Here is a 21,201-nt window from a genome sequence, read left to right on the forward strand (position 1 = left end):
CAAAAGTCCCAGGTTCAATTCCAGGCATGTGTAGCTATAGAAGTAGCAGGACAGGGAAAGATCGTTGCATGAAACCATGGAGAGCAGCTGCAAATCAAGCACATCAGGACTTGGGCTGCATTGGCCAATGACACAGAATAACACAACTTCATTTATATCCCAACTCTCCTCCAAGGAGCTCAAGGTGGTGTGCAGTTCTCCCTCCTCCATTCCATCCATGCAACAACCCTGTGATGTAGGTCAGACTGAGAGGCTGTGACTGGCCCAAGGTCACACACTGAGCTTCATGGTCACATGGGGACTAGAATCCTAGTCACCCAGGTCCTAGTCCTACACTACATGGCTGAAAACGTAAAGTGCCCTGAAAGGATAGAGTGGGAATTAAAGATGAATGTAAGTATTAGTGGAGCCAGTAGTGCGGTCACTGTCAGCATTAGCTACCAATAGGTAAAGTATGCTCAGCTGTGCTCATCTTGGCTTACACTGGGAGAAACATTGCAGTACTGTTCCCCCCCCAATGCACATATTTTCTAAATTAGAAAATCCATCTGGGTTAGGCAGAGACTGAAGCAGGTGCTGCCCACTGAAATCTACCCTAACAAGTGTACCCTGTGAAGGACAGGCTATTATTATTATAAATATTGCTGTTGTATTCGCTGTTTTAGTACAATATTTGCTACTGCAACATAAATTTTGATTGCACACTATCCTGAAATCCAAACAGGACGGAAGGTGGTATATAAATGTTTAGGAAAATATTCCTAAGTAAAATCTATTTCTAAGCATTAGGAATTCAGTGCCCTTTTATCAAGCTACACTGACTTCTGTAACAGAAACAAACAACTTTCAGACCATTTGTTTTGATCTTTAAAACCCATTAATAATCTTACAGTCATAATCAATTACTGAATAGATGCCAGCAAGACATCCTTAGTTAAAAAGGAACTTACGGGAACAAGCTGTTTAATATTACATTCTTTCTGCCCCTCCTACTTTTAGCTAATTGCTTCATTATGTACTTTTCATACTGCATTTGTTCTGAAGGGATTAATTTTGCGCTTTGCTTCATGAGCCATAAAGCTTCTACCATGCATGGTTAAACTACGTATGTTGTGGGCTTGGGGTGTTGCTGCTCATAATTGTAGTAAATTCCACCATGGACTATGTTACTAAGCAATAACACATTTCAAAGGTCACTAAAGGCACAAAGCGTCACTCAATTGTTTTACACTACATCCTTCTTCCCACAGGACACAGAAGAATAATGGATACTTAAGTCATTCTATTGACAAGTATATGTCAAAGGAGGAACAAGGTGACCACAACTGTTCATTTTTTCATGCTATTGGTTTCTGGCCTTCTAAGTGTCCCTCTCACCCCCTGGGTGCTCTGTTGTGTCAGCAATCTTCTGGTGGTGACAAAAACAGCTCTTTGTGGCTGGTCTTAGTAATGAAACACAGAGTAAGAGGCACAATTTTAAAGGAGAGGGCACAGGACACCTCTGCACCGCCAAACATTCAAGCAAATGGGCACACACTCAGTTGTTCTGTGGAAAACAAAACTTCCATTTTCGAATTGTTTCTCTTCCCTCTGCTAATTTTATCCCAAAATTGGCCACCATAAGAACATATGAAGCCAGGTATGCCACCTTTTGTCTGCAACTGGCAATACAAGTGGCCCATATCTGTTGATAAGAAGCTAAACAAAAAACCCCAAAGACACAGCAGGGACACACTATGGCTGGAGAAATGAACAGTTGGCAATTTTAGTACCGTCAGCAGAGTATGTCAACCTTGGCTTAAGAAACTTCAGGACAACAGTTTTCCGTGCTTTTAAATAGAGGAGTAACCTTTAGTTCAATTTGCAGCAGGGACTCGTCTTTTAAAGCATTTTTTTGCCATTTATGCCCATTGTTTTCCCTTCCTTCTTGGTATGCTTCTCTTCTCTTAAAAACCCTTTAATGACTGCAACAAATTGCAGTGAGGGCGATGTGACCTCTTGCAGGTTAGGGCCTATTCACTGATGATCAATGACAGAGCATACTAAAGGAGGACCTATGGCATGTCAAAGAGAAAAAGAAGTGTTTGATGGCAGGGAAGAACGCTACAAACCTCTTGGAATATTAAGCAGTTAGGTGATGCCATGTTCAGCTATATTCCTAGTTTATCTAGGAAATGGTCTCATCAACAGTTTGCTGCATGTATTTCCTAGTTAAATGGTTACAAAACCTATTCTGCCTGCCCACAGTGTCATCCATGACCCCTGGGTAACATATTCTTTTCATCAAAAGGGATAAAGGTTGAGTCCCAGGGTATGGATTGAGGGCACACGAGTCCACTAACTTGCTGAAGCTAAGCAAGTCTGGGTCTGGTCAGTGCTTGAATGGGTCACATGCATGCTGCATTGGGCTCAATGGTGAAAGAAAGGCAGAATATAGATGTAAGAAAAAACAAAAACGTTGTTTCTCTGGCTATAATACTCAAAGCAGAAATTTCCTTCAATAAAGCAGCAGTGCACTAGTTCAGCATGTGTAAATGAAATGGCCAAAATACTGAGAGTGGCCATTGTGGGTCAAAGCGACTTTTGCACCAGTATCTATTGGTGTTGTGTTGATCGTCTTTTCTTTCCTGTGGGACTTGTAAATCACATGCGTGCTTCCTCTAAAATAGAGCGATTATAAGGATGATTCAAAGTGCAACCGGTAATGCTGCCTGTATGTGCAATTATACATGCTGCAGCTGCAGGAAGACTGCTGAGGCATTTGCAGAGAAAAGGGAAGAGGAGAAATTATGTCACTGGAGGTGTAACAGAGACCAATGGAATGAGCCACAACTTTATGCAGGCTGAGATACAGTTGGAAATACAGTGATACAGAGGGAAACAATCCTGCTCCATTTTCAAAATAGGGTTGGTTCTTGGCAAAATGGCAATAATCTTGAAATCACATCCCCCAAGTACTACAGGCAGGAGAGCCCACAACGTTTTGCATATAAAGGGCTTTTGCAATTATTCTGCTCGTATAAAGAACATACTGTATATCTTACTTCAGCCAAGTCCAAAGTAATGTTTGGACAAGTCAACTGCACTACGTAGGGCTGCCATTTTTTCCTTTAAGAGTCAAAATTATGCAGGTGAAACTGTTCCCCCTTCATCAGCATGCTAGGTAAAAAGTCTTTTACTCATTATCCTGTAACTGTTATAGACCTATGAACTGGAGTCAAAAGGTAGACAGCATTATTTGTGAAACAGCTGTGAAACTTTCCCTCAGTCTCAGAGACAGACTGCTGGTTTTGGGGGACTTCCACACCCATGCCAAGGCAACTGGCTCTGGGATGGCTCAGGATTTCATGGCTACCATGATGACCATGAGGCTGTCCCAAGATTTCACATGCCTAATACGTGTGGCAGACCACACTCTGGACCTTGTTTTCTAAAATGAGCAGAAAGAGGGTGATCTGAACGTGAGGGATATTGGCATCAGTCCCTTCTCATGGTCTGATCACTCTGTCTTGAGATTTAGGATTTCAACACCTTTCCCCACAGCAGAGCCAGGGGACCTATTAGGATAGTCTGTCCTTGATGATTTCCAGACGCCTCTGGGAAATTTTCTGGCTGATATGACTGGCATTCCTTTCGGAGCCCTGGATGAGACCTGGAACATCTGAACGGCTAAGGCCTTTGACACAATCGCCCCAGAGTCTCTTCCACGTAATGGAGCCTGCTTGACTCCCTGGTATACTCCAGAGCTTAGGGCAAGAAAACAAGCAGGGAGACAGAACAAACACTCAGTTTGAATGCCATCAAACCTAGTGGCAGTGAAGGCATCCTCATTGTGCCATCCTGCAGAGATTTTCCAGGTGGTGGCAGAACTGACGGTAGCTTGCTGTGACTTGTTTGCAAAGCATTTGGAGGATATAATGCTTGCATCCACTGCCAAGTCCTGTTGAATAAGTTTCAGTTAGTAAGGCTTGAGGATATGGTGCTTAGATTGGTTAGGATGACCTCTTGTGCTCTAGACCAGGCATGGCCAAACTTGGCCCTCTAGCTGTTTTGGGACTCCAATTCCCATCATCCCTGACCACTGGTCCTGTTAGCTAGGGATGATAGGACTTGTAGTCCCAAAACATCTGGAGGGCCAAGTTAGACCCTTGACCCTCTTGGCTGATAAAAACCATCAGGGAGGGTACAGCTGGCTGGGCCAGGGAGGTGATTAATGCCTCCCTAGAAGAGGGAATGTTCCCTGCCTGCTTGAAGGAGTCAGCAGTAAAGACATTCCTCAAGAAACCCTCCCTGGTTTTGGAAAATCTAAGTAACAATGGGCCATTTGACAACATCGTCTTCTTTGGGAAAGTTCTTGAGTTGGTGATCATGGACCAGATCCATACACTCTAGATCCACACACTCTAGGAGGTAACTGATTTTCCAGATCCATTTCAGTTGGGACTCAGGCCCGGTTTTGGCACGGAAACTGCTTTATTTGCCCTGTATGATTACCTCTACTGGGAGAAAAACAGGGGAAATGTGTCCCTGTTAATTCTCCTCAACCTCCCAGCAGCTTTCCGTACCATCAACCATTATATCTTTCTGGAGCGGCTGTCTGAGTTAGGGGTGGGAGGCACTGCTTTGCGATGGTTCTGGTCCTACTTGGAGGATCATTTTCAGAGGGTATTTGGGAGGACTCTGCCTCATCCCCATATACTGGAAACAAGACCAGGCATAGGCAAATTCGGCCCTCCAGATGTTTTGGGGCTGCAAGTCCCATCACCCCGACCACTGGTCCTGTTAGCTAGAAATGATGGGACTTGTGGTCCCACAACATCTGGAGGGCCGAGTTTGCCTATGCCTGAACAAGATGTATGAAGGAGAAATATCCCATTCTTTCTTAATGGAAAAGGCATTGGTTACCAAGATCATTTTCAAGTCCTCTACAAATGGAGCTCATTTACTGGGCCGGGAACAAGACCCTGTTGTGCAAGTAATAATTTATAGGTGACAGGGCTGCTGCTATTGTTTTGCTTAAATATCTGATTATTTATTTATATAAGCAGTGTTTTGCAGCATACTTTCTTTCCATTAAATTCTACTTAAGATCCGGGTATGCTGCTTTTCTTTGACATACTAAAACTTGCACACAACTAATTTTATGGTTATTTGAATTCTCTTGTTTGCATGTTTAGAGGCCAACGATAACCTCATTTTCATAAACTAGAAATAACAGTAATCAAAGCTGTCTACAACGTGTGCTATAATTATGCAATCATAAATAATATATTTGATGCATACATCATACATTAATTATTATTCATAAATGCTCCAAGCTATTGATGCCATAAGTCTGCAAAATGTTTTGTAAAGACAAATATCATTTGCGTAGCATGGAAAAATTATAGCGCACGAGGCTGTTTTCTGCACTGCGACTGCAAATTGCTTCAACACACTGCTACACAGTACAAGAGAAATTCAGAACTCAAATGCTGTTAAAACAATTCAGTGGAAGAAAAATATATCTAGTGATATGGTAGAGAGGGATGATTTTGCAGATGATCTTCCTCAGGAAAAAAAATATCTGATTCCTTTACCTTCTCCCTACAAGTGATGAGGACTGATACTGAACCTTCACACCCAGCTCAGCCACTAGGGAGTCTTGTTCTCCTTCAGACCATATTGTACAGCTATGAGTGGCTTTAAGTTTTTAGTAGAATGTACACATGTAAAATCCAATGTGCAATTAGCTCAAACTATAGGGCTAATTCTCAGATTTGGGGGTGGGGGCGTTGAGCTCATTGGGCTCATGAGCACTGGATTTTATGTGGATATGCTCTAATCAAGCTCTGGATCCATGGGAGTCCATGGTGAGGTAGATTACCGTATTTTTCTCTCTACAAGACGCACCAGACCACAAGACGCAGCTAGTTTTTGGAGGAGGAAAACAAGAAAAAAAATATTCTGAATCTCAGAAGCCAGAACAGCAAGAGGGATTGCTGCGCAGTGAAAGCAACAATCCCTCTTGCTGTTCTGGCTTCTGGGATAGCTGTGCAGCCTGCATTTGCTCCACAAGACGCACACACATTTCACCTTACTTTTTAGGAGGGAAAAAGTGAGTCTTATAGAGCAAAAAATACGGTAATTCAGTTCCCCATCACATGCAGGGAGAATGCTCATCACCCACCGCAATGTTCCACAAAGTTATACCTTTCTGCCACCCTGATCTTAAAACAGTTGCATCAATGGCTGCACTACAGAAGCTGTGCCATGTATTTTGTGACACTGCATAGAAAGCAAGGTTATTGTTTGCAGAGGCACAGCAAATGGAGATGATGAAGCTGCATTACCCAAGCCAGGGCTTGGTCTGAGCACTCATGAGCCTTGTTTGTGCACACAGCCTTGCCATCTGTTTCCTTGTACCACTTGGGAAGTATCGAGCCTTGCCTTGGGCATGAGAAGCTATAGGTAGAGGCAACATCAAGGTGAGCAAGGCCTTGTTTGCCCTGATTGCAGCAAGTCCCTACTACAAGCTACTTTAGATCTTTAAAGAAGCAAGATCTGTGGGCTTTTCTAAAGTGATTATGCTTGTGACTAATTCATCAACCATCACAAAAAACCTATACTGAATAATGATGATCACAGATTATGCGACTTATAATTAGTTGCATACTTATAATCAGGGCCATTGCAATTGGCACAAGAGTTTCCAAACTTTTTACCAGTGAGGCCATGGAGTGACTTTTTGTCTTTGTTGACAACCCATCAGGCAATCTCATGTCTAGCTCCCAGTGTCACTATTCCTTTAGCTCCTTACATTGAATCGTTAGGTCACAGACACTGTTAGCAGTCTGGTGCCTGCCTTGCAAAGCTTTTGTGCTTTGCACTGGTGGAATCTGACCCGTCATCTTGAATAAATGACATAAAATATGAGCATAGCCGACAACAAAAAATGCCTTTAGCAATGATACCCTACGCTGAGAACAACCTAGGCAGAGTGTTTGGGGCTTTAAAGACTAGCACATGGGTGAAACTGGCAAAGAGATAATTTACCTCAGATAAACCACAAGCACAATCCCAACAATACTTATGAAGCAATAAATGCAATCAATTTTGATTGTGTTTAGTAGCTACTTATGCATCAGATTGTCATACATCTGTAATCTAGTCTAGCTCTGAAGACTGTCTTAAAGAACACCTCTTTGCAAACAGTCTGTGGACTCCAGGAAGCATTATTCCATGTCATTAAAAAAAGACACATACATGCGATGGATGGTTAATGAGACTATTTCAAGATATTATTCTAGGTGGCATTTGACAACTGCTAAATTTTAAAAGACCCATGCCTGCTAGTGAAGGGATTTTCAAGTGAATAGAAATTCTTTAATGTATTCCAGGAATGTACTATCACCCAGAAACTCTAAATGATGTGTTTAGGACTCTATCTTTACTAATTGGCTACCTGCTCATTTTCAGATCTCCTGTTTTGTTATTTATGGAACATCAGATATAATATTAAATCATGGTGTTGTTTCTCAGTGCTCATTAATTTTGGTACATCATGATCTAACTACTTGGGTGGCAACTATTTTCCTGAAAGACCATTTTGGGATGGGAATGAGAAATTCAAACTAACTCATTGAAATCAGTCTGCTGTTGTCCCAAATGTTACTTTCTCCACCCTCTTTAGTCCAAGAGTGGGGAAACTCCCCCACCCCTGCTGTTATGAGTTGCAGGTCACTTTTTGGTGGAGACAGAGGTGATGTTGAGCAGCAGCTATAGAGTCAAAGCCAAAAGTGTTCTTTCTTAACTAATATGGAATGAAGATAGCCCTATTTCAATTCCCATCAAGGTTATCTCAAATTAGAATTCCCACTTCCATGCAATTTCCGATTCTGTTCTTACTAAGAAGTAAGCACCACAAGGCTGGAAGTGGTGATTGTCAAATAACTTTACAGAGGGTTTTACAAGGCAAGAAAAATAAGGAGGATGTAGGAAGGAAGGAACTCTGATGGGAAAGAAGGATGGGGCATCTTCAGGAAATTCGGCCAAATCAGTGGACCACAGGATGGCCACCTGTGCTTTAGCCTTTAAGGATAGCAATGTAGGCTCTGTTTGACCCAGGTGTCTCCAGTTCCTGGTCTCTAATATAAATGCATCTTAAAATTATTTTCCTAGCATTTACTACATTTATATACCACCTTTTCCTGCAAGGAGCTGAAGGTGGTGTGTACTGCAGTTCAAATCCCCTCTCAGCTCACATTTATCCTCACAACAATACCTAACGGTAGGTTAGGCTGAGAGATGGTGATCAGGCTAAGCTCATTCAGTGGGCTGAGTGGGGATTTGAACCCTAGTCTCCCAGGTCATGGGTCCAACACTCTAACCATTACACCACCCTGGCCCACACTTGGACCTTTTTCACACATGAATTGGAATAATGCCCTTTGTTCATGAGAAACAAAGAAGGAAGAAAAACTTTGCTAAGGAAAAAGATGGCAATATACATCTGCATTATCTAGCATCTCTGATGTTATGCTTCTTTTTAACAGTCACCTTATAAATATTCATCAATCCTGGTATTTAGATTAGTCCTGAATTATGAAGTGTTGGTGGCACACTGCTAAAATTTTCTGTTCAATACAGAGTCGAAATTTTGTTTTGATGCAGCTGCAATTTTTTTGGGGTCAGGCTAGATGTTAGATAACATATGCTACACCACTGCACACCGTTGTGCTTTAAAGATAAAAGTATTTTTATGTAGGTCAGGTTGGGCTTCTCTGGAGAGAGCAAGAAAAAAAATGTTGGGAAATGAAAGCAATATTGGGTTTTATTTAAGTGATCCAGCACAACCCAAAATTTCAATTACACAAAGGCTTGAGCTTTTCTCTAGCCCTTTCCATCAATGTGATCTTCAGCCGTTAACTTTGGCATAGGATAAGCCGAGCTGACTGGCTAGCATATTACTTGAGAGCTTTGGGGCCATATTCTGTCATGCAAATTATTAGGAAAGCCTCATGGGTAGATGTTGATCAAATTCCTTGCCAGTGTAAAGAAACTGGAAGTCAGTCAGCTCAAAATCAAAGCACTATCTATCTTCAAGCACAGTGCACAAGTTCAAGCAGAGAAACCAGCTTATAGGGGTGGTCTCATGACTCCCGACCCTCTAGTAGGAGCTACAGAGGAAGCTCCCATCTCTTGTCTGTAATGTAACACTGTGAGGAACTTGCCCTTTCTTCTGATGCAGTAATGCTTTATCTTTGACAAGTGAGAGGAAAAAGTTGAAACGGGAGAGAGTGAAATGAAAGCATCTGTAGTACATTTTGTAGCCTCAATGTTGTACTTGAAGTAGTTTTCTTTACCACTTATTTATAAATATTTCTCTTTGCCTTTATAATAGGGCCTGCGATCCAGAGAGTGTAAGCCATGCTGGATACCATTCCAGTCCAGAGACTATTCTGAAGTTGTGGTGTTCAAACTATACTTTCGGTAGAGCTGAGCCGAGCATTCTGAAATTTTCTTTGTCAACTATTTGTTGGGCAGATAGGGGAGAAATGACCTTCCCTGGGGGGGGGGGGGAGTCGAGGTGGGGAACATAAATTTAAGGTAATAAAATGAGCCCTGGTGGATGCAGCCAAAGGCCCATGCAGTCTGTTCACCCAGAGGCCTACAAAAAGCTGGAAAGCAGGACATGAGACTAGTATTTGGGGAGAAAGTGCTGCCTCTAATACTACCTAGCATTATGAAGGTTTTTCATTGTCTCTACTACTACCGCTACCCCTATGTTACTCACAACTTCCCACCAGCCACATTTCCTGGAATGCCTTGCAAGTAAAAACACAGCATGTCGCACTGTGTGGCTCCCAAGACATTTCTGGAAGTGAATGGCTGCTAAATGACTGAGCATTTGCCTCTGGTGTGGGACATATCACGTCCTTGTGGATTGTGGCTACACCATGCATGCTCTGTGTCGATGACCTAAAAAGCCACAGAAGGCAAATAAGAGCTGTGTGCTGTTAAGCTGTGCATGGCATAGTTCATAAATCTATTTTTGTAAAGTGGCTCAAACCAATCCAGCTGTCTTCCCTAGGATACTTTCACTTGCTCTAAAAATCAGCTGGCCCTCTAAAAAACCAATAGTATTACATTTTTTGGAAGGAGTTAGAGAGACTGAAATGAGAAACATAAATCACATAGATTGTTGCTAATAAACTAATGGCATTGAGTGGAATGAAAATTGTATGATTATACAGACTCAGTATTCTATAAATATGTACAGCCTATGCTGAGAAGGAAGAGCACATCTGTCTCATATTTTATCGGCTTCTAAAGTGGCTCAACTGTGTTTAAACAAACAGATGTGTCTGGAGGGTGCTGCTCTTGCTACCAACAAAACTTTAATTAAAAGAGGGTGATGAATCTTATCCAAGGTTCATTTGTTCAGCAAAACTTTAAAATATTTAAACAATTTTAAACTATCATTTTACAGTACTTAACACTCAGCATTGTTTATGTCCTTTCTCTTATTTATCTTTTCCACAGGCTTCTAAGGTAGCCGGTTTTTACTTCTCTGTCATAACACAAGAAGAAGTCATGGACATCCAATGAAGCTGAATGTTGCAAGATTCAGGACAGAGAAGCACCTGACCAGGTACCCTGCTCCCTACCCTGCTTGCACAGGGGCACAAATTTGGGTCCATTCGTGAGGTGGGGACTTCAATTCACGGAAAGGCAACTCTGGATTCAACACAGTACTTTTGATAAATACATTGATAGTCGCCCTATTGGCAAATATCTAATATGATTTTACACTTATATCAAGGTATAAAAAGTATGATGGGAAAATGCAAAACACCTGCATTACAATTATGCAGTAATGGACTGGAGAAAAAAAAATATCCAGAGAGCTTTTGAACAGGAACCAAAAGCACAAATTAACCAGTCTCTCTGACATGCTGAGACAGCACCAAGGTTTCAAATACTTTTCTTCTGTATTACAGCATGGTAAAAAAAATTAAAAGAGTTATTGATTGATAATCTTATTAACTTAAAACATATTATTTTTCATAGTGGTAAAGCAATCAATGTTTGTACTCCTGCCAAGGGAAAGTTATTTATTGATCAATTAAGGAGTAATATTGGGCTTATTACATAAATTAGAAGACCTTAGCCAAGATTCAATATAATTTTTGATGAACAGTAAACCAGTACAGAAAGCTGTTCTCTTATCTGTTTGATTATTAATTAATTGAAGCTGAGGAAGAGCTTGTATATTCAAGATATGTAAGATACTACTCAACAATATATTATTTTCATCCAATACATTTGTACCTTCTTGAACAGAATGCATTCCGGGAGTCTGTTTGACTCCTGGAACCGTTCAAAAACCAAGGAACCAAGGCACAGCTTCCGATTGGCTGCAAGAGCGTCCTGCAGCCAACTGGAAGCCGCGGAAGCCATGCTGAACATTCGGCTTCTCGAAATCATTCGAAAACCAGAACACTCACTTCTGGGTTTCAATTGTTCGGGAGCCGATTTGTTCGGGAGCCAAGGTGTTTGAGATCCAATGTACGACTGTATCTGATTTTTGAGACTCAGAATCCAATCTTTTTGTGTGTTTCCAATTCTGACTTCATCATCTATTACTTTTTCCTCATCTAAAATCTGCTAGTTGGTTCCCGATGGTTTCTTACCCTGATCCCAAGTTCTACGTTTTCACCTCCATAGACCTCCATGCCTTCATCTAGCAGACCAATCTCTTGGAAATATTCTCTGTCTACTATGAAGCATCCAATTAGTGCAGGGCTCCTAGACAGAAAAAAAAGCAGCAAATATTAAAACACTGGAATTTAGTCAGCTTAGTGAATTTCAGGTATGCCTCATTTAAGGTAAATTCCCCAACCATAAAATTTGAGTGTCTTATTCAGTCCCACCTCCAATAGTGGGATAAATTAACAAAGATCTGGTTTGCACTCAGAATAAGCTGAATTTTCTTCTGGACTGGACCAAAGCTGACCGAAGCCGTGAGCAACTTATTCATCTCGGGTACTGGCAGGAACCTGGTATTTTGGTGCTATTACTGAAGCATCCACACTAAGGTATTAATTGTGGCCCCTCAAGTAACCAATACATTCCTTGATTACATGGCTGTCCTGTTTATCCTCAGAGAACCTCAAAATAGTTTACATGGACCTACTACGATGTCTTCTACAAATAGTGTCCAGGCTAAGACATTTGTAACTAATAAAATAAAATGCATTGCAAACTTTTTGCAGTCATGAGGACTCCATGTAGAACTGGGCTGCTCAAATGGGTTTCTTTAGCCCAGTTAAGATTACATTTGTGGAGATATCAATGCATGAATGGAGATAAGCAGCATTGTACCCATTGGCTGCACATTCACCAAAAGATATCGGCAGCTTTTAGTAAATGCATGGATGGGACAGGGACAGCCAGCACATGCCATGTTGCTTTGTTATCACCACATATGCTAGCTGCACAGGGCTACTGTGTGATAGATACTGAAGTTGCAAAGGTTTCAGAGAACATTTTTAAATGCTTGTCTGAAGTGTGGCTCGCTCCATCGTTCATTGGACTCAGCCACTCAATTCAATGTAATGACTCCAAATACTGCCATGCAACAAGGGGAGGAAATGTTCAGGAAGACCTAGGCATTGCATCTTTTGGCCTCTTGTCTGGCTGGTCTTCAATGGCATTTGAACTGGTTGAGATTCAGCCATACAGTATTTATAAAGTGGCTGAGAATGGAACAATTAATCTGTCTTTAGCCCTACTCTTGCTTTGTCATGCAGGCTGGCAAATAGAAAAATGTCACTTGTGCCATTATGTGAGCAAAAGAAGTGCACTGGGGACAACAGGATGCTAATTAAAGGGGACAGGGGGTTGTTATAGAACAGGATACACCATTTTGCATTCATCAAGACAATGATAATCAAGCTGTGATAAACTGAGGCATCTGCTCCTGATGTGATCGTAAAAATTCTTTTAAAAAAATTAAATCACACCCCTGAAATCTCCCTTCCCTGCTTGTACAGATGATAACAAAGTGTCAGCTTAGAACTAGGGGAAGCTGTTCCTTGTGAACTTCATGATGAAGAAAATGCCAATCATTCCTCATTATGTTGCATCAAGACATCAGTGCTATGCATGGGGGTGGAGGGTGGGGAATGAAAGTACACTCTTCACAGCATGGCAGATTTCCCAAATATATCCTCAAGAGAAACAGGCTTGCTTTTGCTGCAAACCTGCATATTTCAGCCTTTTTTACAACCAGCCATGGCCTTCCATTACAGTGTGCCAGTGACTGTATAAATAGTGACAGCAGCTCTGTAATTTGTCATGGTTACATAAAAACAGTATTTTATTGGAACTGAAAATGCTCCACTGTGGGTGGGCCGTTGGCCACAGGGGTTTAACCAAATGACCCCCAAATTCACCTGCATAATTTGATTTATTTTTTTTTAATGTAAGAAGAGACCAAATGCCTACCTAGTCCTGCATCCTGCACTGGGTCTGCCAATACTAGATGCCTACAGGAGGCCCTCAAGCAGGATATGAAGGCAGTAGCCCTTTCTTGTGGCTGTTTCTCAGCAAAACTCACATTTACATGTTTTACCTTATAGGAGCAGTTGTGTTTTCCAACTTCCACCATGACTTGGGTGGGTTTAAATATCGGCACCATAATTCCCAATCAAACCCTTGAGCAGACAGAGGATACTCTTCTATTTCAAAATTGTCATATTTGATGTTATCAAATGATGGCGAAATGACTCTTTTTCTGTTTTCCTTGATTCTGGTTAGTACCGGTTCAGCCCTAAGGGGGGGGGGAGAGAGAAGACAATCAGATTGTTCCAAGAGTTATAACCATCAGCTTAATTCCTATTTTCTTCCTTCATTTTATTTTAAATTTCTATACGACTTAGTATATTAAAAATTTCTCTAAGCGGTTTACAAAAAAACTGAAGCAGCAACAGTCAACTTTAACAAAATATTATAAAAATACACAGTTACATATAATGATGTTCCATTAATGCAAAGTTTTAAATATATAAAAATCTATAGCAATTCATGTTCCTTCTGACACACCATTCCTCTCAGCTTCCTGGTTCTCACCCGGGGTCCAAACTCTCAACTCACCCACAAAAGTCTCACAACAAGAAAAGTTCCTAGAAACACCCTGGTATCTCACTCCAGACTTCCTTTTTTATGGACAGGACAAGGTGGGTGGTATTTCTTTAGGCTGCCCACAGCTGTGTCCCATTCAGCTGCACTTTCCACACCCAGTTCCAGGTGCAGCAGGTTTGTTGAGGTCAAGAGGATAGGAAAAGGAGCCCCTCCTACTCATACTTCTACTCATCCTCCTACTCCTTCTCCCTCTCTCCTCTCCTCCTACTCTGAACTTCTACTGATGTCAGTGGGATCCTTTAACTTCACTTAAGATCTTTAGAGCTCCTACACACAACAGTTTTACCATTTAGCATGTTTCCCTGTTACTTTCTTGCCTCAGTGATAAGAAGAGATTAGGACTTTCATATTGGTGACAATTATCCTTACAGCTTACAGCTGTCAAACAATCAAGGATATCAGCAAGAACAGAGCTGTCCTAAGAAAGGCTTCTACCCTTTCAAAGAGTCTTCTTCTATCAAGATTGAAATCAGAAAACAAAACATAATCTTAATTTAGCATGTTTTAGTAATTGGCCAGGTGAGGCAGCCAAATAATTAGAAGCAGTTGACATTACAGTATTTCCAGCACTGGTTATTTTTTATTTTATTTTTTGCCCAGGCATTTTAAATGGTTGTGTTTACTCTGCATTACAGTTTGAAAGTTTTATTGATGCTAATTTGTTGCTTCCATTTTATTGCATCTGGCATGAGCAGTTTTATGCATGCCCACTGTACACCACCTGGAATATGTTTGGATGAAGACTGGTCTAGATAGATTTAAATAAATTAATAAGCAGGCACTATCAGACACTGAAGATATGAAATACTGAACAGCGAACTTCAGCAAATCTCCAGCAGCAAAGGAATATTACTTATTATGTAACGGGTTTTTCCTGAAGCATGAATCTTTGACATGCACTATAATTAAAGCCACTAATGAGTAGAATAGGTAATTACATTGGACAGTGCCTGGGGGCGGGGGGGGGGGGGGAGAACCCTTCCAGAAAAGTTATGCCCTGTGATCTGTGGCTAATTCCTTGAAAGCATAAGGTATATCCTTCTGTGAAGAAGCAACCACTGATATAACCAACAACCATTTCCAGGATCTTCATACCTATAGTTGTGATGCAGCAATCACAGAAGCTGTGGCCTCTATATCTATGACTATCTGCACGGCATGGTGGGTTCATTCATGTGAGCACAATTGAAATGGCTGGGTTAGTTCTTGGGTTGAAAAATAGTTATTGCCCTCCATCATGAGGAAATGGCACTTAAAACGTACTCATAGACCTTGTCCTTTCTCAGCCAGCTAGGGATTCTTAAGAAAAATGTTGTCAGCTAACCGATGATATGGTCTCATTTGTTCTGAAAGAGATTATAACCCCCCCTCCCCAATTATAGTAAGAATCGGTTAAGCCCTGCAATGATTCGAGAACTATTTGTGCCTGACCTGCTGCTTTCTCCATTTATAACACACCCCATTGCTTAACATATCACAGTTTGCTATTGGAAAGTTGTGATGATTTCCAGATTTTAATAATTACTAATTTGGCAGCTTTTAAAATATGTTGAATTAGTTTCACAGTAGAATAATTATCAGAATCTTTCTTGAAGAGATTAATTGCAGTTTTAGCTAGAACAGCACTGATTTTGAACCACTGTTGCCCCCATTTCCTTTTTTTTTATACTAACAATTCTGGGCATTCCCAGAATTCCACATGCAAATATGTGGCAATGTGCTCCAACACAGGTTCCTTCTTCTGATATTTACTTTTCCATGTCACAACGCATATTTGGGGTTACATGCACTGAGAGGCAAATATTAAGAGTCTGGGTTGTGCAGAGCTTATCTTCAGCTGGAGGTGGAGGAACCAGCCCGTCAATCTTGGTCTGCAACCAAGTTCTAGGCAACAACAGCAGGGGTGGGTGATTTAGTGGGACATTGGTGCTTCCCTGACCTTCAGTCAAATGCATCACTGCTGCTTACCAAGAAAGAGAGGGGTGAAGTGGCAATGTTGGTGTGGTGCAAACACATCAGCAGAGCCAATCCAGTGCTACCACTGGTGCAATTTCATTTTCCTGGGGCTCCATGAAATAACAACTCCACAAAACCCTGCCACAGCACCCTGATCTCATGTGGGTGATCACATGGCACTCAATACCTGACCTGAGCCACAGCTAAAATTACAATGGTTTCGGCATAAAGCCACAAAGCAAAAAGGGGGATTTAAACTCAGTCCCCCACCTTTAAAAATAAAAACCCAAAGCATTGTCTAATCAGGTGAAACTGGTTTCAGTAACCAAACAGAACATTATTGATTTGAGTCATTATCTGAATCCACTTTCCATTTGAACACCCGCTATTTTCTAAAGAAATGCCCATACTGATTTATTGATGGACATTTTGCACCTTAAAAAGGTAAAGGGACCCCTGACCATTAGGTCCAGTCGTGACCAACTCTGGGGTTGCGGCGCTCATCTCGCTTTATTGGCCGAGGGAGCCGGCGTACAGCTTCCGGGTCATGTGGCCAGCATGACTAAGCCGCTTCTGGCAAGCCAGAGCAGCGCACGGAAACGCCGTTTACCTTCCCGCCAGAGCGGTACCTATTTATCTACTTGCACTTTGATGTGCTTTCAATAGAAAGCTATAATTAACTTTAATCATAAACCACGCACTAAGATGGGTCTGTTGCATATTAACTGGATATTTCTGCACATGCTTTATGTCAATCGATTGCTTAGGGACACCTTCTACCCCTGGCACACACAAATGAAGAAAAAGTAGAAGACTGAGGACTTCAAGATCATCCAACTTAGAACTAGACATTTTGGCTGCCATCCAGCAATCAAGCCCTGCACATACCATGGGAATAGGGTATGCTCCATTTTCTCATAGAGTTATGCATGTAATAACAAAAAAATGGGTGTAGATTGCAAAAACCTTCTTACTAGTAACCCTAGCCAAAGTTGTGCTTATTGCTGAGGTAAGCAAGGTCTCCAATTTTAATTAACTATAGTCTCGCAGCAAGATGGTTCTATGAATGCAGAATTAATTGCAGCAGTTACGTCACTGGTGCCACTGATGAACATTACGCCCATTTGGCACATGGCATAGTCTTGGAGAAAGGTGAAGAGTGGTCCTAAGAGTGTGCCGTTCCTTGTTCCTATTTTAAGAACAGAACCAAATCAAGATGCACAACAAAAGCACCAGTCTGAATGACCCATAAAGGCCAAACAACTTACTTTCCTGGCCTTTAGGATTATGCCACAGTGGCAAGATAATGCCAAGGAAGTTTATATTCAAGGAAGCTTATATATTTTGTGTTCCCTTCGTAATTTGGTTTGCATGTGTGTTTGTTTAGAAGGCTATTTAAGGTTTGGGTCAGCAGGGCAGAAAGATGGAACAGGGCATACTGCTGTTCGACAGTATAAAGCAGCAGGGACTGGGATCAAAAGGAACAGGTGGTAATACAGAGTCCTATCTACTGTATCCACTTTAAAAACACTTGCTTCTTAGCTATACACAGCCAACCTGCATACCCCACCTCAATTTTCTTTTGCTGGAATTCTCTGTTCAGAAAATGGATTGAACTTATCTATCCAAAATTGTTTTCCTATTCATATCTCCGGGGGACTTCTGTCCCTGTTCCTTTTGTGTGTACAGATAAGATCCCTCCACTGACATTATCTGACCACACAGGAATATTAAGACTACAGATGCCTTCATTTTTAAAAGATTTCAAAGTTTAAGGCCATGTTTTACAACCCCCTTAAATGTTTTTAGACTCTGACTACATTATGAACCACTTGGCTTAAAAAAAAAAAAATCCCCTCCTTACACTCAAGGAAACTGAACAGATAACTGAGCATGTTAGCTTATCCTATTATACCTTCTTAAATGCAGGAATTGTATGTGAAAAGTGAGATAAATTGCTGTGTGTACCAAAATGATGCTAGTTGCTGGCTCACTGTTTCTGCAGAGCACCACCACTGTAATGGGATGATGCCAAATTCAATATAGGTAACTTGCCTATAACTGTGACATGTGGGATCTGCACCTCCACAGAGCAGCACTTTATAAACTTCTAGAGCTTTACATTCTGGCCCTTGTCCTCAAGCAGAGATGTCCCATGTGCTATTCCTGGCTTGAGGGCAGAAAGAGCACCTTTTCCCCCGCTCAGCTCCTTTTTGACTGCCACTTTAGCAGAATGTAGGGACATCTCTTTCCCTGAGTTTTATCCTTCAGCATCTCTATTTTTACCTTTCCTCACATATTCTTCTTCAAAACATGATTTTAAAATGCTAAACACTTTCTTTGTATTTCTCCTCAGCTTATCGGACACCTATCATCTTCCACCCCTTTCACCTCTCCAGTTGACATAGAAATCAACCTCCATAGAATACAATTATATGGCACAGAGATAGTCACTTTAAAAAGGTGTCAGATTTGTGCCTCCAACCTTTCAGGCTCTGAAGATTGTGGCTTTCTATGTCTTCTGCCTAGGTGAAGCCCACTCAAACAGAATCCACCTTACTCTTTTATCAGGAATTATATACAGGGTAAGAACAAATAAGAATAGTAACACTACCAATACAGAGACTTTCTAAGCCATTAGCACGCATTCATTTAATTTTATCAGCCAAATAATATTTGCATGTTCTGAACCAAGCCATTCAGACTAGTTATATATTAAGAATTGTCTATATGTGACTTGTTAAAGTGTTGTATGTAATGCTGAGTCTAGAGAAGCCAATGAAGCTTCAGCTATTGGCTTTAACAGCCCGATGGTCTGCCTGTTACACCAGGGACTTGCATTACATCTCACCAGCCTGGCTGTTTTCATGCTAGTGTCAGTGCACATGTACATCTCAATTATTCTTTTGTGAGGGGACAGCTATTATATCCTTAATCCCTCTCTTGCTCATATTGTTTGCTGTTATCTGCAGCCCTGAGTCACTGGCTGCTGCCTTGGCACCATGTAAAACAACAACAGGTTAAGCCTAACATGCTGCCAACCAATCAGGTTTCAAGGCAGTCAGCTTGATGATGTCACAGTACTACACAGCCAGTGGCAATTGGCTAGATGACAATGTAACAAAGCCAATTCTGAGAGAGGGCAGGATCCTATGTGTTCATTTTGAACGGACTAATAGTTTCCCCACTGTTCAAAGTCCTCCAAAAATCAGTGGAAGAGGGGTACTTTTCACACTTGTGTGCTCAGATTTAATTTAAGTACACTTTAATTGCATTCATTAACTCACTGAAAGCAATGGCCAAACCCCCGTGGAATGTAAAGGATGATGAAGACTTCATTTGTTGCCACTTAACGAATTTTTAATCAGTGGCTACATATTTAATACAGCATTAGAGGATTAGATCCCTACATTAGAGTTAATGTAGGGATCTACATTAACTCCTCTATAGAACTTTTCTGAACGTGCGCAACAAACTCTACCAAATGACATAGACCAGAAGCAGCAAGGCACATACCATCCCACGTTGAATTCTACATGTGCATCAAAGAGTGCAACTACGGGAGCCGTGGCTGCCCTCCAGCCACTAACACGAGAGCGAATCAGCCCCTCTTGCTTGTTGTGTCGAACCACCTTGATGAACCCAGACTTCCGTGTGTTCACCTCATCAACATATTCTGTTAGCTTCTCTTTGAGTTCTTCTGTACAAGGAATACAAAGGAGGTTAGGAACATCAGTCCGACTTCTGAGATGTGCTCATCTGAGATGTGCTCATCATAAACAACTTATAGGTAGGGCTATTTGTGTGCATTGATATAAAGGGAGAGCAGGGCCTTGAAAACTGCAAAACACAGGAATACAGGAAAAGACATTTGAAGATACTACATAAGCTACAATACTACAATATCACAGCTCTGATATCCTACTGGTGCAAGTATATATCTGTGCATAGCAGTGTATAAATGTACTTGCAGGACTTTGTGTTGCTGCTCAAAAACCTACTCATGGGAGAAATTACTGTCTCCTCTGTTTATAACTCACTTGAAGTCTTAAAGTAAATATTGTGTTGTTTTCTTGGTTTCCCCATAATCAATGAACAATTGCCCTTTCCTAAGAAAATAGGGCATGGACACAAGCATTCTTGTATGTGTACCATAGTACTGCACAGTTATCTCAAAATCAAGGAGGAATGGTTGTACATAATGGATGCCCGTGCATGAGAATTAACATCACATTTAAACATTATGCCAAATGATTGGTGGCAGGGCAGGCCTGAGGCAGATGCATGTTGTTGTTGTTGTTGTTGTTGTTGTTGTTGTTTAGTCGTTTAGTCGTGTCCTGGAGCAGGAACCGGCAAGCCACTCCAGTATTCCTGCCAAGAAACTCCATGGACAAAGACAAAGGCAGATGCATAGCTACTGCATATTGACTATGCTCAGTTTTCTTAACATGTCTATAAAACAGACAGCTCATATAAATATGCTGCTTTGTGATGAAAATTATAAAAATGTAGATTTCAGGCATTTTAGATTCTTCAGTGAAGTGTGTAGGGTCACCACTAGGAAATATATGTATATAGTAATTAACCACAGGAGAATTATTGAGCTTTCTAAATCAATGATCAGAATGGAGACTACAGTGAATAGACTACATGCTTCAAATGCTGGGCTTCAGTTTGCAAATCATAGTTTGCATGGAACCAGCATTGGAACTGCGCTGAGGGCTCACCCAGATTTTCATTAGTGCAGTGATTTGTAGGCACAGATCCATGCTTTCCAGACACGGGTCCAAGTGGGTTGTTTGTTTGTTGATTGGTTGGTTGGTCCTGCTGGACAAATACAACTGCATTGAAACAAACATCAATTGGGTTTTTTTGTGGATTGATGTCCGATTCAGCAGTAAACAGCAGGTTTTCCCAGGGAAAGCAGCAGGATAGTCCCCCCCCCCAACCCCCACAGCTCAGACCCCTGCCTGGAAAGCACAGACTTGTATCTAAAAATCATGGTACAAGGAGAAGTCTGGATGAGCCCTGAGCCAGGATGGCAAATGAAATAGTTCT

General features: G+C 41.3%; 1 protein-coding gene and 1 long non-coding RNA gene across 3 annotated transcripts in view; one reads left to right on the forward strand and one right to left on the reverse strand.

Annotated features, from left to right (window-relative positions):
• GALNT18 (polypeptide N-acetylgalactosaminyltransferase 18) overlaps window positions 1-21,201 on the reverse strand; it is a 261,779-nt gene that overhangs the window by 54,234 nt on the left and 186,344 nt on the right. Inside the window, exons 4-6 of the mRNA XM_083419760.1 lie at window positions 19,660-19,843; window positions 13,619-13,816; window positions 11,676-11,790 (exon numbers count right to left, since the gene is read on the reverse strand). Coding sequence (XP_083275886.1) covers window positions 11,676-11,790; window positions 13,619-13,816; window positions 19,660-19,843 — 497 coding nt within the window. The remainder of the gene's footprint in view (window positions 1-11,675; window positions 11,791-13,618; window positions 13,817-19,659; window positions 19,844-21,201) is intronic.
• LOC310670093 overlaps window positions 1-21,201 on the forward strand; it is a 42,620-nt gene that overhangs the window by 19,609 nt on the left and 1,810 nt on the right. Inside the window, exons 2-3 of one of the 2 annotated variants that reach the window (XR_014507521.1) lie at window positions 10,525-10,633; window positions 16,911-17,038. This is a non-coding gene — a long non-coding RNA (uncharacterized lncRNA). Of the gene's footprint in view, window positions 1-10,524; window positions 10,634-16,910; window positions 17,039-21,201 lie in introns of those variants that run through there. The other variant, XR_014507520.1, reaches the window with a different exon arrangement.

The sequence above is a fragment of the Podarcis tiliguerta genome, assembly GCF_965153285.1.
Source record: "Podarcis tiliguerta genome assembly, chromosome: 1".
In the NCBI taxonomy this organism is placed as follows: domain Eukaryota; kingdom Metazoa; phylum Chordata; class Lepidosauria; order Squamata; family Lacertidae; genus Podarcis; species Podarcis tiliguerta.